This window comes from Necator americanus, chromosome X (genome assembly GCF_031761385.1).
Source record: "Necator americanus strain Aroian chromosome X, whole genome shotgun sequence".
Lineage (NCBI taxonomy): Eukaryota > Metazoa > Nematoda > Chromadorea > Rhabditida > Ancylostomatidae > Necator > Necator americanus.
In genome coordinates this window covers 23,114,408-23,132,272 of record NC_087376.1, presented here as the reverse complement: position 1 = coordinate 23,132,272, position 17,865 = coordinate 23,114,408, and the positions used below count along the sequence as shown (strand labels likewise).

Genomic DNA, 17,865 nt, shown 5'->3' with positions numbered 1-17,865 from the left:
CAGCGCAGTAGAATGGGTTTCCATAGCTCCTTCGCATATCTATTTCCCAGCATGTCTCCCTAACGCTGTTGTCATCCTTTTTCAAAAGGAGGTAACACACGTGCAAACGAAATGCAATACTTGAACTACTTAAATGCAATACATAGTAAGCAACAGCTTACGCGATCTGAACGTTCGTTTTATCACTACAACAGTGATATTCACGTCATTCCATGATAGCACATAATTCTTGCTAATAGCTGAGAAAGGAGCACACTCATACCTCGAATAATGTTTCAAATTGTGGAGGCTTGAAGAAAACATAGACGTGAAATCAAGCTGGATTGCCCTCCAAATATAGAACTGAGAGTTTAAGGAAAATCCATAAAATCATTTATCTATACTTAAGTCTTCGGGTAAAAAAAAGGATAAAGCTTTGATAAAAAAGCAATTCTAATTTCCCAAAAAATGTCGTTACTGCTATTTCTTATTGGTCGGTGAAAACGAGCGGAGCAAACACCAAAATAAGCCTGAAGTCCGGCTTTAGCCGGACGTTCAGGCTATTATATATATGTATGTATGTATGTATATATATATATATATATATATATATATATATCCCACACACAAACACGTGACAGAATAAGCCCGTTATTATATATCACCAGTCTGAACGTCGGACTTCATGCTTTTTTGCTGTTCGCTTCGCTCGCCTTCACAATTTACAATTGCCTTTTTCTATCAACGCTTTCTTCAATTTTTTCACCCGAAAATTAAAACATAGATGAAAGATTTTATGGTTTTTTCCTAAGCGCATCAGTTCAACATTTGAAGAACAATCAAACTTGATTTTACATCTATGTTTCTCTCAAATCTCAGTAATTTGGAAGCATTATTCAAGGTATGAATCTCCTCCGTTTCCAAATAATAGCAAAGAATGATGTGCTAGCATGAAATGACGTAAGTATCACTATCGTAGTGATAAAAATAACGTTCTACGTCAGATTGCGTAAACCGTTGGCTATTATATATTGTATTTAAGCAGCCGCTCGCACGTGTGTTTCCTCCTTTTGAAAAAAGAATGTTAGCAGCGTTAGGGAGACATGCTGGGAGTTAGATATGTGAAGGAACCATAGAAACCCATTCTACTGCGTTGGGGCTTTCGCCCACCAATCCGACGCAGTGGAAACCGTTTCTCCCCACTCTGTAGCTTTGTGGCCCCGCGCACGACCCCGACTCCATGAGACCCGTCGCACCCCATTTTACAGCTATCTGGCTTCGAGGCACTAATTCGACGCTGTAGGACCTGTCTCACCCAATTTTACCGCATTGGGGCTCCAGCGCACCAAACCGACGCCATGGTATCCGTCTTCCTCTCTTTTTGGGATTTCTTCACTGAGACACACACATACACAGACGCACACACATGACAGAATAAGCCCGTTATTATATAGCATGATGATCATGATTGTTAATTCCTTATTGTCACTTCTGGACTGTTAATTTCGTTTTCATTCTTGGACTATTTTCTTGGCGTTTTCCTGGACTATTTTCTGGAGTGTCAAATTTGCTCTCTCATTTTCCCGCAACACTTGTTGCAGTTCTAAAATCGACTTCCACATCTTACTACGCATGCGTACCAGCTAATCCACTAATTCTATGAACTCTGTGAAAGGGAGTTGTTTTTTGCCATTTTGTGGATGTTCTTTCCACAGAACTCCTCTAACTTTGTTTGGTATGTTTCGAACACATCCTCAGGAAAGCCAATCATCCTCGTTTTGAGGAATTAAAGTTGTTATACGTGTTAAGAATGTTTGAATTTGAACATTCTTGTTTTACTAGTTCATTAGATTCTGACCACCATTTTATTTTTGTATCATGTGAAAGGTAAATGTTCCGGAAAACGTTCAAGCTGTAAAAAAAAATATTTTCTACGTCACGTTGAATTCTTAAGGAAGAACGGTGTTATTCTTCATATATAAGAAGCTGCTGGCTTCCGCTGGTTCCTATCACTGAAGACTACCAATTTGTACGAAATCGATGGAAAAAACATAGCTAGCTACATATCCTGTTATTATTCTCTTATTGTTGTTATGTGTACACGCTACTGCAAAGCAATGAACCAAAAATTGATTCAGTTTCGAACAACATAAGATCAACATGGATGGATGAAAATGCTGTCCTGCTTTTGCTACGGAGTTTGCAATAACATAGCTCTTTTATAATCACCTAATTAAACAGAAAAAAAACTATTAAGTGTTCGGTCATTATCCTGAATATTGCTCGGGTGCTAGCTGTGATTCAGAAACATGCCGTTCATCATTATAAGTGACTTATGAATGAGTAAGAGGTTCTTTGTGTTGAAATGGCGCAACATGCAGGTTTACTCACTATCAAATGGTGTCCCACGTGTATATGTAATTTGCCGCTTTTATTCCACTGACTCACTCATGATTCTTAAAGGCATCACCCTACGGATCTCGGATGGTACGGGTCTCAGGCGGGCAATGCCTACAAGAGGTCGTAGATTGTGGGGAAGAGGGTGATTCCGTCCACCTCTCCCTGTATCAGTGTAAACCGACGACCCCGGAACTGTTTCTTACGACGGCTTCTGTTGTAATGCGCAAGCTTTGCGGCCCGCCTGCGATTGGTCGAAAACCCATTCGGCAGCCCAGGATTTCAACTGCGTTTCTATCGGATCCTACTTATGTGATGTTTTCTGTGATCAACATCCACCGCGAGCATCATGTGAATATCACCGTTCATTCAGGCCTGAGCAATACCGGCGATTGATTGCCACTAAACCATCACAACCACAATCGCACTGCACGCATCCAGCTGCGACGACTGTTTGATGACCGCTCCTAATGTCTGCCCATTTTGTGCACTATTTCGCTGCTTGACCTGATGATTTCGTTGCACGGCTACTGAGCAGTGAAATCAATATTGAGTTGCAATACATGTGGTTGTTGTGGATGTGTCCCTATCCACAACATACAATTCACCTCTGAAATCTTTTCTGTAAGGCGAAGTTCAGCATTCTCATTGTTAAGTATTTCCACATCAATCAGAAGTCGAATACACTTTTATACACTCTGAAGGACATCTGCTCCATTGGAAATGCTAGCATTGACGTTCTTGTTTACTCATTCACATCCACGTCCGGATTTCACGCCTGAAGTGAGTTGTTAACTGCATACATGTGTCTTCCATTGCTTCTAAAGTATGTGCTTTGCTGTCGAAACTCTCATATGTCACATACTCAGCTCGGGTAAAGTGTAATTGGGAGGAAGGGGGACTCAGTGGCGTCCTTATTTCTTTAAGTAAATAACTAAATCACGAAATAAAGGCGCCACTGAGTGCCCCCTCCCCCGACTACATTTTCCCCCTCAAATTTGTAATTTCATAAAATCGCTCATTATATACCATCTTCTCGCTATATTATTATTTGTGAGGTATTGTGACGATATTCTTCTCATCTTTTGGATGTCATCTATTTGTCTAGGAAGAAAATTTCCTGACAGTTCATACCTTCTCAATTTTCAAAGAATCCGCACATGTCATATAGTCTGTAACTTTAATTTTGCTAACCCATTTCTAGGACTTTTTTCTTGAAATTCCGTGTTCCTATTTTTTCGTGCGTGTGGCATCTACGTTTTTTTGGATTCAAAATACTCTACAGGTTCACAGCTGTTGCAGATCCTTGAGTCAATTAGCGCATACAGCTCTGCGCATTTTTTTTCTTTTTTTTTTTGGAAATTGAGACAAATTTGGTCCAGTTTTCACCTTCCAGTGTGGAAGGCGTTAGCAGCGAGTTGTGCTGCTTTTCATGGTATCAACTAGGAATGAGAGTGCTTGCGAGAATTGTACCTGACTTCCTTTAAACGACTTTCTTCTATTATTGTTTTTTTTTAGAAGATTGTGGATATAAGTCTCACCTTATTGTTGATTTTTACCAAAATTTTTTGTTAGACAACCATTGACTTGAGCATTTGTTATAGAAATAAAAAGTACTAGCAAACTTTTACATATCACTGCTTCCTCTTCTCGCTCTATAAGGAGGTTGCGTTTTTATCTTTTAATTTTGTTTATCTTTATTTCGTCAGATTATTAAAATGATGTGTCAAGTGGACACAGCAGAGCCTTTTCGACTCTATCTGCTTTTCTCGTTCAAGTGAACTGTTGGAACTGTCGAAGCTGCTCGTGAGGTTTATCTTGTGTATGGCAGGCATTAAATGAGCGAAGAAGACTTTAAAAAATATCAGAAAATTTGAATGAAAAAGCAGAATAGAATGAAGAAAACATGCATTAAAATGTGAGGTATCGAAAAGGACAACAACAAAGAGTATGCCGCTGATTAATTTGCAGTAGTTTTTTTTCGCTTGGGAAGAAATTGGGAGCAAATGAATTTGTTCTCAAACCAGGACACTTGGTGGATCGGTATCCGGACTATTTTCGAGGTGAAAATCCTCAGTTCGAAGTGCAAATAGAAATAGAAGGGTTGTTCTCAAGGGTTGTTCCTCCTCCAGTAGCAATCTCATCATCAGCAGCCTTACCGTCTATATTAAATGGCAGAAATAAAATCAGTTGAAAATACTTCGTTTTGCTCTCTTCTCAAACGCTATTTAATATTTCGTCAGTTATTATTACTTTTTATTTCTGCGTGGGTGTTCTTGTTTTTCTGAAGCTCCCCTGACAGTTCATACTACATATTTCTAATTGATCGTCGCTAAGCATTGTCGTGAAGTAACGATAGCACTACTAAACAGAAGAGAACACCAGAGGAATTTTGGATAACTGCCGGAATCCCAAGAATGAACAGAAAAGATAAATGCATTGCGATCACAAAGAAACCAGCCACATATCAAGATCTGCGCGGGTTTTGATCAACGGGGAGGGTCATCAGATCCCTATATATAAAGAACCTTTGTGACTCGTAGTTGTGGTACGTGGTGGTTTGTTGCGTTACTAAATCTAAAAAATGAGGTAACGAATAGCGGTAATCAATCGATGTGTTGCTGTTTGAGTTTGCTTATCGTGTGAATACTTTTTGTAGGGTAAGGCGCTAGAGAGAATAAATCATTGATGGGTTGAGCGAATTGCTCCTCAAGCAATAACGAATTTTCATTTTACCACTCATAAAAAGGAATTAGGACATCATTACAATGCGAGAAAAGACGTTTACAACTGCAAATATGGATAAAATTGGTGTAAAGTATGCTGCACGAGTTTCTGAATAACGATGTTCGCAAGCAAATTTCATGCAGTACAATTTTGCATAGTTATAGAGGCTAATTTAGCCGATTTTCGCAAAATTTGGTGCTTCTGTCTTTTCTAGTCTTTTTGGAGCCTAGTTGAAGGAAATAGTAAATTTCTGCTCCTTTTTTGGATCGTCCCCAATTAGCCTCAGAGAGGACCGGGACATTTGGATATAAAAATTTGAGGTCAAGAGTTTTCTTTAATGTTCTATGAAAAGATGGCGGCGGTTTTCGATTTTTATCGCGCTAGCGCAGTCGCACAACAGAGAAAGTGCGAAAATTCGGATTTTTCGCTGCGCGGCAAAATGTGTGTGACTTCGAACAAAGTCCAACAACTCAGCCCATTCCTTATTTAAAAAATCATTCAGTTTTTCAACACTTTGCCTAACCGACAAGCGCCGTCAGTCCCTTAACTCGTGGACGCCCAAAGACAAACATGCACCGCGGTCAGCGGAGAACCACCGACGGAGTCGGATTCTGAATTCGAAAAATGAAGGATGAAATATCTGGCAGAGACGACGGAATTAGCGCAGAAATGCTGAGATATCTTTCTCCGTCTGGGATTCATCAGATGACGAAAATCATCCGTTCAATATAAATCAACGAAAGGATGCATGATTCGTGGAGACACGCTAATATAATTCGTTTCCACAGGAAGGTATCCGTCACGGAACCCAGGAAATACGGAGGAATATCATTGCTGCGTCTGATGTACAAAGTTTTGGAGCGGATCATGCTAGAGCGACCAATCAAAAATCGTGAAGAAACCACTCGTGACGAACAAGCCGGCTTTCGCCCTAGTCGATCGACGACTTGTCAGGTGTTTATTGTGAGGATAGTGATTGCAGTCTGGCAGCGGTATTTGAAGCCTCTACATATAGCTTTTGGACTTCGAAGCCGCTTTCAATTCTTCTCGCCGAAATCGTCTTCACAATGCGCCTCACGCTGATGGAGTTCTAGGAAAATTCGTACGCCTTATAAACGACATGAATAGAAGAACAACTGCTGCGGTTCGAACACCAGCAGGATATAATACACCTTTGAAAGTGAAAACTGGAGTGAGACAAGGGCCCGTAGGGGGCCCTCTCTGTTCAACTTTGCCATTGATGACATAATGCGAAGAACAGTTGAGCAGTGTCCCGCCGATGTCATTTTAGCACCGTCTGCGCGTTCCTTGGTGGATCTCGAGTACGCTACGATGTAGTAATATTCGCTTCTAGCAGCGCGAAGTTACAAGATGTTGTTAACTTTGTGTCGAAACTAGCTGCAGGATACGGACTGCGACTCCGCCCTAATAAATGCAAGCAGATGTGAGTCTCCTCGAGACCCTAAACGGGAATCAGGGTGGACAACTTGTGGATGAATTCCGTTATTCGGGTTGTATGCTGAAAAACGATAGCAACTACGAGAAGGATGTACACCAACGATGTGCTAAAGCTAATTCGACAGTCAACTTATTGACCAAATGCCTATTGTCGACCCCAATCGCCAACGAAGTCAAGCTGCGAGTCTACCTATCCGCAATTCGCCCTATCATGATGTACGGATCGGTAATTTGGGCAGCGCCGTCAACGGTGATGGAGAAGTTTGACTGCCTGGTGAGAAAGTTATTTAGACGGATGCCTTGGCTACTTTCGACCAAAGGTTTGCCATAACGAAGAACTTTATGCGGAAATCGATGTAGTGTACCGGTCGATGACGCAAGGAAAACATCACCATCTTGTCGTACCTTCTGAAGTAGTCACGGAAAACCGTCTTCGCTTCTTTGGCCACGTTATGAGAAGACTGTCTGATCGTCTTGTTCAAGTTGTCCTCAGGATGTTTCCAGATCCTAACTGGGAAAGATTTCCTGGTCCTAGAAGAGAGTTCTAGACGGAGGTGGTGAAGGAAGTCCTAAGGACACTTGGCGTTGAGAGGCAGTTCAGTCGAGAGGTAAAATTCTACTGCTCATGGAATAGCGACGGATGGAGCGATTCTACCCGAACTCTAACTGAAGATCGAAAAGGATGGGCGCGGATAGGTTCAACGACAACACACTCCGGCGAAGATGCGAATACCCGCGTTAGGCTGTAACACCCGATCGCCGATTAAGTGAAGTAAGTCATTCAGTTTTGAGTATGTTATAAGAAAGGATCTTTAGTACTACGTTCTTGTTTTACTTTCTTCCGGTCTCTTTTGCTTCTCTCAAAAGTAAATTGAAAAAAAGCTGAGAAATTTGCTGAAATTATAACTTATTCGCAACAGACTTTCGAAAAAACCAACGAGCAACTATTTTACAGCGCGAACTTTCCTCAAAAAAGGACCCTTATTTGGCTTCCTAGGTTTTTTTTTGCATCAAATTATAAATTTTCATTTCAATCTAAAAGAGTTCGCATCAGTTCTGCACTCATCCCCAATAATGGTGTTTCTCGCTAAAATCATCTCAAACAAAAAAATGCTTGCTGTGAATTTATTTTTCTTTATCTTTTCATTCTTTACTTATTGCTCATTATATCGTTTCATCTTTGTTTTATTCATTTATTTTTTGTCTATTCTTTAAAGATTTATTTATTGTATTAAATTTTTGATTGCTATATGAGCGACCGTATTACAGAGTATTAGGGCTGGGGTGTTCGAGTACCAACGTGAATCACAAATACGCGCCTGACATTGCATACAATTGGGACCAAGTCAAGATTCAATTCACTCGTAAAGGCATCACCCCACGAATCTGAGGTGGTACGGATTTCAGGTGGAGTATTCGTATATGGGATTGTAGATTATGGAGAGAGGGGCGATCCCGTCCATTTCTTTCTAATTGCCGTAAAAAACGGCGCGAAAGATACGGCTTCGAGTGTTCCGGCGCGCTATTTTCTACAAGGAGTTCGATTGGAGCGCGCCAGCCTTGTGCACGTGCCGCATCTTCTGGAGCGTTTTTTTTTTGCGGCATTTAGGAAGGAATGGGCGGAATAACCCCTCTCTCTATAATCTACTATCCCGTATACGAATACTCCACCTGAAATCCGTACCACCTCAGATTCGTGTGGTGATGTCTTTAATTCGGAAGACTTGTGTACTGCTGCTAAAGCTTGATGTACGAGTAGAAGTTGTAGAAAGTTGACGAGACTTTTGAATCTGAAGTGGGCCACAAACATAGTTAATATGTCGTTATTTCTTGCGCTGTTTTTTTTTTGTATTTATCTTCAGAAGATCATATATGTGGTCCCTTTGCTTTATTCTATATTCCCCTACCAATTCTAGATATTGCAACCATAACCTTCCACTTGCTGTTTAACAATTGTGCAAATGCCGACAACCGAGTTTATAATTTCTCGTTTATTAGTTTTATTGCTATACAAACCTTCCTGCCTTTTTGTTTTGCATCGTTTTTACAAATGTAACATCAGTGTGATGAACTAACATCAAGGAAACTGCATCACTTTCCACTTCGGCTGCAGCATCCGTACTAAAGTGGCCTGCACTCCTACTGAGGCGTTATTGATTTCGCTGTTCCACATCCATCCTATTTCTCCCGTTGTTTATGTGTGGGAAACGAGCAGTCACACGTTCAATCTACATTTCTTCTACTTTGAAAGCAAGCATTTCGTAGTGCAGCTCTACATTGTTCCTGTTGTCTTCTTTGGATTTTCGAGAGTTGCGATCAAATGTAGAAATAAACACGAATCATTGAAAAAAAAACCACACAATCACTGCACTTTATTGCCTTCTTGCTTTCTTTAATTTAAACAATTTTTGAAGCGTCACGCAAAAAAAAACCCGCTAGTAATATCAATATGAGTCTGAGATCAACACACTCACGTGGAAAAAAGTAGGGTATTAATTAAATACCCGTTCGGCTGTTTTTTTTTTTCGTGATTTCGTACGCAGTTATCTTACGGACACCAGTACTTTCCACTCATATCTTCCAATTAATTAGGAACGATCAATCAGTGATGGACCAAATCCATTCTTTCGGACACATCTCATCGCCTGTCTTGGGCTTTATTTGGAGACTTTCACAACCTTTATTTTTAAAGGCAGCGTGCAGTAGACAAATATAGAGTTCGGAGTGTAGATCACAATTATGAGTGTGGAACTTCTTAATTCCCTCAATCTTCCTGAAAAAGCGCGATATTTCCTACGAAGTACGTTAGAACTCGCCACTTTTGCACACGCTCCGGACCCCCCAGTGATCCATCTTTTGATTTCACTTGAATAAGCTGCTGAAGATACCTTATCGACTATCGGCCGTTGGTGGACGTGGCGCGTGCACAGCGTGGTGCGTTCTACCTAAATCGATTGTCATGCATTGAACATTTCTTGGGGTCGGGGCGACCTGAAACATTTTGACGAATAAAATTTGATTTAATTGGTGCCAAAATTTCACACTATTGAAACGCTCCAGGTGTTGCATACCTTCGCTTTATTGCTGTCTGTATGTTGCCCTCACTTTGTATTATTCGTTTTATTTTCTGTTATAACTACTGAACGGCAGTTTACCAATACATTTTATGACTGCGATTTTCTTCTCGGATGAGCCGATTTCATGTTGGTTCGTATGCTTCATGTTTTACACTTCTTATTTTCGTGAAGAACAATTGATACTCGACAGAGTGTCGAAAACAACCCAAACGCCGATATATTTCCAGTAAAATATTGCTCATAATACAAGCTCGGCAACGAAGTGACCAGCCAAAACGGGTTTGAACGCGAAACCACTAATGAAATTATCACGTAATCCTATTATTAAAATATTAAGATGTTTTTTGGTACGATTGTGTATAAAGGGTACGACATTCACTCATTCAAGGGGAGTTTGGTACACGCGGTAATTTGGAGCTGGATTATTTCAAAGTGAAAAAGTGAATGGGAACACCTCCAATTTCATACATGTTCAACTGAAAAGAGTGATGAATCATCTGTATTTGAAATTGAAGGCAAACTAAGGTCAAAACAACATGAAGCACGGGTGTAATTGCACGAGCGGTCGCGCTGGAGCAGCGCAGTTTTTAACCGCTCACAGAACGACGCTGACGGCAGTCTGCTTGGTGAGTGGCCAAAGTTACGTCATCCGGATCGATGTAGGCCACATTTGTTGTTTTTTTTATTCGTTTTTTTTTTGCTTTTCTTTCTAGTTCCTTTCGTTTTTTGAGTTTCTTTTTTGCATTTTTCTTATGCTTGTGGTGTTTTGTTATGTAAATCTATATTGTATCTCTATTGTTTTTGTTCATGTTTTGCTTTTGAAATTTGGTTCAAAATCACTAAGTACACGAACAAAAACAATAAAATAACTGAGCAAGAGCAATACAGATACAATATAGGTGTTCGTAACAAAAGCAAATACAGCAAACATAATAAAAACACGAAAAAAAAAACTAACTTAAAAGACGAAAGAAAGAAAAGAAAAGCAAAAAGAGAGGAAGCAAACAGACAATTTTGGCCAGTATCGATCAGGATGCCGTCACTTCACGTCATTTTGACAAATTGCCAAGCAGTCCGCTCGCAGGAGGCTGAGAACGCTTAAAAACTGCGTTGATCCAGCGCGACCGCTCGTGTAATTACACTCGTGCTTCATGTCGTCCGACTATACGTAACTGGTCTCATGTTTGCACATAGACATATTTTATTTCAGATGTTACAGGGGCAGTCCAGAGTACGCGAATTAACTACAATATAACTTAAATGATGTGGGTTTTAGTATGAGTGCGATTACGTCCAATTCTACTTAAAGGCAGCATACCACGAATCTGAGGTGGTGCGGATTTCAGGTGGAGTACGATGGTGTATGGTGTAGTTGCCACTTCAGGGTTCATCGAAGTTCAAAGGAGAATCCATCTCATCCTTGGAGAACAGGCACGGGGTCGTAGGTTATGGAGACGGGGGTAGTTCCGCTCATCTCTCCCTGTGTTACTGCAAACAGCCGCTTCCAGAATGCTGTTCTGTACGACGCCATCTATTGCAACGCTCCACGCCTTGCCCTGCCCCCGCAATGTGATTCGTCGGAAATCAATTCGGACTGCACCGATAATCAGTAAGGGACGCTACGTATGCAAGGGTGGCGCGCTGCAATAGAAGGCATCGTACAAAACAGCATTCAGGGGTTGGCTGCTTGCAGTGATTCAGGGAGAGATGAGCGGAACCACCCCGGTCTCCATAATCCACGACCCCGTATATGGATACTCCACCTGAAATCCGTACCACCCCAGATTCGTGGTATGCTGCTTTTAATTATTCTGAAAAAACGACGAGGTAAATGGCCTTGTCGATCGAATTTTCTTATGAGGCACCTAACAACTTACCACGTATGCCAGCGCAGGCTGTCAGCGAGTGTCAGCAGCTCAGTGATTGTCCGCGGGTGCGTATCGTTAGGTACCCGCAGCCGATTATCTGCAGCCGGATAAGTGTCTGCAGAAGGGGCTATCGGTAGGCCAGAGCAGGTATATCTTGGGCTACCTGTGATCACTAAGCCACGCCCATCCCATCACCACATCCCTGAGGTCATGAGCAATGCTTGTATTGCAATTACGTGATAGAGTTGCCTTCTACGAAGGTTCAAAGAACAAAAAGGCAACAACGTAGCAACGTAGAAAGTGGAAGAAAACGTAGAAAATGAAAATGCTAAAAACGAAACAAAAACGTAGAAAATTTGTAAACTTTTTTTTGAAAATTAGTTTTTGTAAAGCAAATGCAAACATAGCTAGCTGAAAATTGAAAACGTTCCAAAATAAAAGTGAAAAGGTGTAGAACCTAGAACCTGGTTTTTGAAGGATGTAAATGTGTGACTGAAAAAACTGTATAGAAGATATGGATGTAGATTTGTATTTATACAGACTATTAAATCCTTGTAAGATACTGCATTAGTTTGTGAAATTTCGACTTTTTTTTGCTTTACGCAAATAAAACGTAAAATTATTTCCTGTTTCTGGTATCTCGTGTGCAGTCCTTCGATATATCTTTATACGTAAACGATCGATACTCCATACGGAGGCAATAGCTGAGATAGCGTGCACCTGCGAGGCATGTTTCGCACCTCATTAGACGATGAGAGTCGATGAATGACGGATGTGATGGGCGGAGCATGAGGCAAACGCAGCGCAGTGCTCTGCTGACGCTGCGCAGCGCAATTAACTATCGCCGTTACCAGTCGTTTTCCCTAATGATCGGCTGTCGCGGCGGCTGCGGGTACCTAACGACCGCCCCCCATTGTCCGCTCGCTTATCTGACACGTTTTCAGATGCCTCATACGAAAATTCGGTGGACAAGGCCGTTTTTCACGCCGTTCTTTAGGACAGTTGGGGAAGATTGGGTAAAATGTAGTTGGGGAGGGAGGGGAGGGAGGGGGTGCTACTCAAAGGTGTCCTTATTTCTCGAAGCAAATAACCAAATTAATCGGGGTTCTAAGGTCTAAGAATTAGTCTTAGAGGACCTATGACTTGTAAACTAAAGTTACTAAGAGAAAAAAAAAGTAAGTCAGAGCGTCGGGAAATAAGGGCGCCACTGAGAGCTCTCCAACTACATTTCTCCCGGAAAGATTTTGGATGGTAGCACTGACAAAATTTATGATTGATCATGATTTACAACCCTAATCCTATCTTTCATTAAAGAGATCCCATCATAGTCAATTTCGTCGTATGCTTTCTTTGAAGGCGAACAAATTTGCTGCACACATGTCCAAAAAGACCACACCAAAACGCATTCTATTTTTGAGAAACCCGCTATTTTTTTCAGCCACCAGACATCTTCCTCAAATAACTTTGTACCTTGGTAACTTAAAAATATAATGAAGAGTACATAGTCGCTCTAAAATTTCTCATTCTATATGGAAGCAACCTACTGGAAAATGTGCGCCTTTTCTTCTGAAAGAAGGGAAGAGCACCGCACAGTTGGCGTTCTCTTCAAGGTGCTCTCTGATTATGTCTTTGACTGCCTAGTAGGAGACACCATAGTTCATTATGCTTCCCCTTTCATTTATTCATTAAACAATTATGTTGCCTAATATGTCACATATTTCCTGATAGAGCATCTCTGCATTCTTTTGATGTACAATGCTCACCTTTTTGATCCAAATAGACAAAAGTTTGAAAAAAAAAGAATCTTCAATTTCTACATTTTCGATATCCCCTCTTGGATCAATTTCTATCACCTCAAACGGTGGAGAATAGAACGGTTTTGGTGCAGTTTTGTAGCGAATTTCTTTCTGCATCTCCGTAAACTATGCAATTTTCACGTCCCTTTTTTGGGATGTGCTTGTGATATTTGAGATGAGTATACTGTATTTTTCTTGTGAACTGTGGAAACTGTTACAGTCTTTAATTTCTCCTATCCTGGTGCATTCTCACATATTATTCACTGCTTCGTTATTTTTTCTTTCAATAAAGGTATGCTGATCTCTAAAGCTGATTTGTATGAGCAACAAAAAGCGCTCTAGCTGCACATTCGTGATAGAATTTCATAGATGGTTTGTTCAACATTGTCTTCTTACTCTATATTCTTGAATTTCGGCTTGAACATCAGAGTTCTGTGAGGTTTTATTTTTATACTCTTCACAACCGTAGAGGGAGGAGAAGTAAGAAGAGGTGAAAAGGGTCACCTCGTTATTTCTTCAAAAGTGCGGAGGTTTGGAGCTTCCATTATCGCATCTATGGTTTGGTATGCCGGCATCACAAAACACACAAATACGACGTCGCCAAAATGGTGCTGCGGCACTAGAAAGTAGGACAGGTCCAGCAACGTTTAGAAGGTGTGCGGTGTCAAAAACCAGTTAGCCGTGGGGAAAAGTGGGCAGTCGTTAGACACTCACACCCGATTACGTGCAGCCGAATAAGTGCCTGCAAAAGAGGCTGTCGGTAGGCCAGAGCAGAAGCAATAGTTGTGACCACTAAGCCATGCCCAACCATTATCACGTTATTGAGGTCGTGGCCCGTGTTTCTATTGCAATAACGTGATAGAGTTAGCTTCTTGATGCTCTTCGAAGAACAAAAACATAACAACAGAGGGTGTGAAAAAATTGTAAAAAATGCTGAAAAAGCTGAAAAATGAACCAAAAACGTAAAGATTTTCTAGAAGAACAAAACAGCATCAAAAAATATGAAGCTGATAACGTTCCAAAATTATGAGCTATGTAGTAGTCATTGCGTAACAGTTGAAGTAGTCGGAAATTTTGTGATACGTTCAGTAAAAACATGATCCTATTGACTTGCGGCTCCGAAACAGAAGATAAAATCGGAATTTTTCAGTGTTAACATGGATTAACTCCTTTTCAATCCACCAATTTTACGCCATTTTTGTCGTTTTTCTCGCATTTCGTCATATCACATTTGTTTTATCTATCTTTCTTCCTGCTTGAATCCTACTTCCTCACTTTTTTCGGAACTTCTTTGACGGAATCTAAAGTGTTGTGTTTGTCAAAATGCGAGTTCTTTCAAGACAATCACGAAACTCTGAACCAGCTGTGCACTATAGTACATTCGAATACATTTTTATGTCCTCTCGCAATAGCTCCTCTCGATCCTAATCGCTACGCTCGACCGCACCGCTTCAAACGCAGCCTCTTACGTAATTGCACTGTGCTTCATGTCATTTCGACGGGGGTAGCAGCAGTATTGTATCCCAGCACATGAAGTGTGTATTACAGGGAATTTATGAGAAAGAATGCACACTTGTTTACTGCCTCGGTAGCTGATGATCTAATATTCTAGGCATCACGTTATTCGGTCTTCTTTAAATCACTCAAATACTAGGACATTACCTTCAGTATTGCAAACGCGTTATTCACATTGAGATCTAATCTACCTAGCTGCTGTGACAAAAACATTTTATTTACCGTATGCATTGTTGTAATTACATCTCTGATAACAAAGACGACCATGTAACAAATGAGTTCCCAGAAATACGATTTGCTCAGATGTTCTCTAAAAACATGTTCTTATTATCATGCTTCAGCTTCCGTTTATATTTGAATATCCTATTTCCGTTTTTTTTTTTGTATTTATTACTTACTGTGATACTCCTGGCGCGTTATCACATCCAAAGCACCGCGGCGGAGCTAGTGATCGGGAGTCGCGAACTGCAGCGATGAATGCTGCTAACAAGGATCCCTCGACGATCGTAACCGCTACGCTCCACCGCACCGCTTCGAGCAGAACCGCTTACACAACTGCAGCCAACTTCATGTCGTTTTGAACCGACGATAACCTTAGATGCGAATATATGATGAAGGCGCTGATTGCTGACTGTTACCGTTAACTGTTTTGAGCTGTTTTTATTACCCTTTATTTTTGATAGATCCGCGTTTTTTTTCGTTGAATTTGTGCAGGACTGGGATTAAGTAGGACTAGCAGGAAACAAGTAAATCACTTGGCGATTGCCCGCATCTTCCCCCAAGTGTGTCGCCATTGAGCGTAGCTCTGCCCAACCTTCTCGATCTTTTGTGAGAGCTTGCACAGAATCAATCCATTCGTCGCTATTCCATATCATGCGAAGCTTTACGTCTTGCCTGATCTGTCTTTCCAAGCCGGGCGTCCTCAGGTCGTCTTTCACCACCTCAATTCAGGACTTCTCTTTTCGGCTAGGTGAGGTGGCCTCTTCTAACTTAGATCTGGAAGAATCCTCAGAACACGTGAATGAGGCGGTCTACTGGTCTCCTTGAGTGTGACCGAAGGGACAGAAACGATTTTCTGTAGCCACTTTTGACAGCGGGGTCAGATGTTGGTATTTTCCACGTGTCATCCGCCGGAACACCACATCGACTTCCGCATTAAGATCTTCATTGTTCAGTCTTCATTCTTTCGCAACCTTAGTCTAAAACTTCCGTCTTCGGCCAGGTCCCCTTTTCCGGCTTGAACCCGACAAACTCCTCATAACTCGTTGAACAAGGCGGTCCGCTGGTCTCTTCAGTCTATGACCAAAGAAGCGAAGACGAGTTTCCGTGGCTATCTTCGATGGAGGTGCAAGATGTTGATACCTTTCACTTGCAATTCTCCGATACATCAGATCGACATACTCGTGAAGATTTTCGTTGTGGCGTACTCTAGACCAAAAGTAGTCAAGCATCCGTCTTAACAGCTTCATTTCCATGCAGTCAATTTTCGACATCAATGTAGATGGTGCTGCCCAAGTTTCCGAACCGTACATCATGATAAGGCGATTAGCGGATAGGTAGACTCGCTGTTTAACTTCGCGAATGATGGGAGTCGACCACAAACACTTCGTCGAGGAGTTGAATGCAGAACAGGCCTTAGCACATCTATGCTGTATTTCGCTCTCACAGGTGTCGTTGTTCTTCAGCATAACACTGGTATCTACGAAGTTGATCGGTTGCCCGTGAATCCTGATTCCGGTTTAAGGTCTCGTGCAGACTCACATCTGCTTCCAGTTGTCAGGGCGCAGGCCTAAACCATAGGCTGAAGCTAGCTCCGATACAAGGACGATAACAAGTTTTGCTGAAGTTTCGTGATGCTTTCGCGAATATCACAATATCGTTAACGTACTCGAAATCGGTCAAGGAGCGTCCTGATAGTGCTAGGTTGATATCTGCATCTACTGTTGAAGTTGTGAGGAAATTGAAAAGGAAAGATTCTGTTGGGTTTCATTGGTCCTTCTCTTACTTATTTAGATACTTAGATGGCTCGTCTTCACTGAACGTGCGGGCTCCAGCATCTCTTCCACTCGTTTTGTTCCCTCGCCATTGTCATCCAAGATGTTCTCAAGTTTCGTGAGTCACGTTGACGAGGTCCTTGAGCCGTATCCAGCTGAGCTCTCAGCTGGTCCATCCGTGTAGCGAGCACGTCACCCCATCTCGTTGACGGTCTCCCTCGAGGGCGTTTAACATCTCTTGAGATCCACTCTAGCGTTCTTTTGGTGCATCTGTCGTCTATCCTTCTCATAATGTGATCGGCCTACCTATACTTTGCTTTCGATATATATTCCGCTGGATCGTGAAGACAGGACATTCCTCTTAAGTCGGAGCTGCGTAGGCCGGGTAGGTGTTGTGTGCACCGGTTAAACTTCAGAAGGCATCTTTCAAGAGCTCTGTGGGTAGTAAGTAGCTTCCTAGACGTGGCAGCGGTGTCTGTCCCCGTATCCGCTGCGTAACAGAGCGCTGGAAGAACTGTCGAGTCCAACAGACGTGCACGAAGATCTTGGTCCGTCAGTTGGTCCGTAGCTTCCCTGACGGGTGCGAATGCTGCTCTCATTGTTCTATTCAGTTCTTCTTTCGATTCGTTTTCCATTTTTATAGAACGCCTGAGGTATACGTATGACGAGGTTTCTACGATTTGGGGGCCTTCAAGTTGTACTCCTCCGTCCTCGCAGTAGGGGAGTGGGGCTCAGGAGGTACCCAAGTGAATTGGGTGCAGCCGATGTGTGTGCCAGTAGCAGCGATCGCCGCTAAGCATGTCCAGGCGCACTGTCCATCCTTAGGCTCCGCCCCCTTCAACCGAAGACGCGAATGATATTTCTACCTGGATATCCTGACAAAACGAGTTTATAAGGAAATGGAATGATAAGAAATGAGCTGCACAATGAGAAATCCGTTTGTAATTGAAGATTACTCGGTAAAAATAACGATATATATATAGGCGACTAACTAGAGTAGAACTTGAATGCAAAACTTTACTCGTACAAGAAGGTAGAAATCGTAACTGTTAGA

At 41.8% G+C, this 17,865-nt stretch overlaps 3 protein-coding genes across 3 annotated transcripts; 1 reads left to right on the top strand and 2 right to left on the bottom strand.

Annotated features, from left to right (window-relative positions):
* Nucleotides 1-6,535: 6,535 nt before the first annotated feature.
* RB195_024984 (uncharacterized protein) lies at nt 6,536-6,892 on the top strand (the record flags this gene model as incomplete). The annotated part of the gene is made up of 1 exon (XM_064212950.1): nt 6,536-6,892. One exon carries the CDS (start codon nt 6,536-6,538, stop codon nt 6,890-6,892), a length of 357 nt encoding a protein of 118 aa, XP_064068831.1.
* A 9,124-nt stretch (nt 6,893-16,016) lies between these two features.
* RB195_024983 (uncharacterized protein) lies at nt 16,017-16,505 on the bottom strand (the record flags this gene model as incomplete). Its single annotated transcript, XM_064212949.1, has 1 exon — nt 16,017-16,505. The coding sequence occupies one exon, from the start codon at nt 16,503-16,505 to the stop codon at nt 16,017-16,019; it is 489 nt and encodes a 162-aa protein (XP_064068830.1).
* Nucleotides 16,506-16,849: 344 nt separating this feature from the next.
* RB195_024982 (uncharacterized protein) lies at nt 16,850-17,446 on the bottom strand (the record flags this gene model as incomplete). Its single annotated transcript, XM_064212948.1, has 2 exons — nt 16,850-17,048; nt 17,118-17,446. The coding sequence occupies 2 exons, from the start codon at nt 17,444-17,446 to the stop codon at nt 16,850-16,852; spliced, it is 528 nt and encodes a 175-aa protein (XP_064068829.1).
* Between the last annotated feature and the right edge of the window lie 419 nt (nt 17,447-17,865).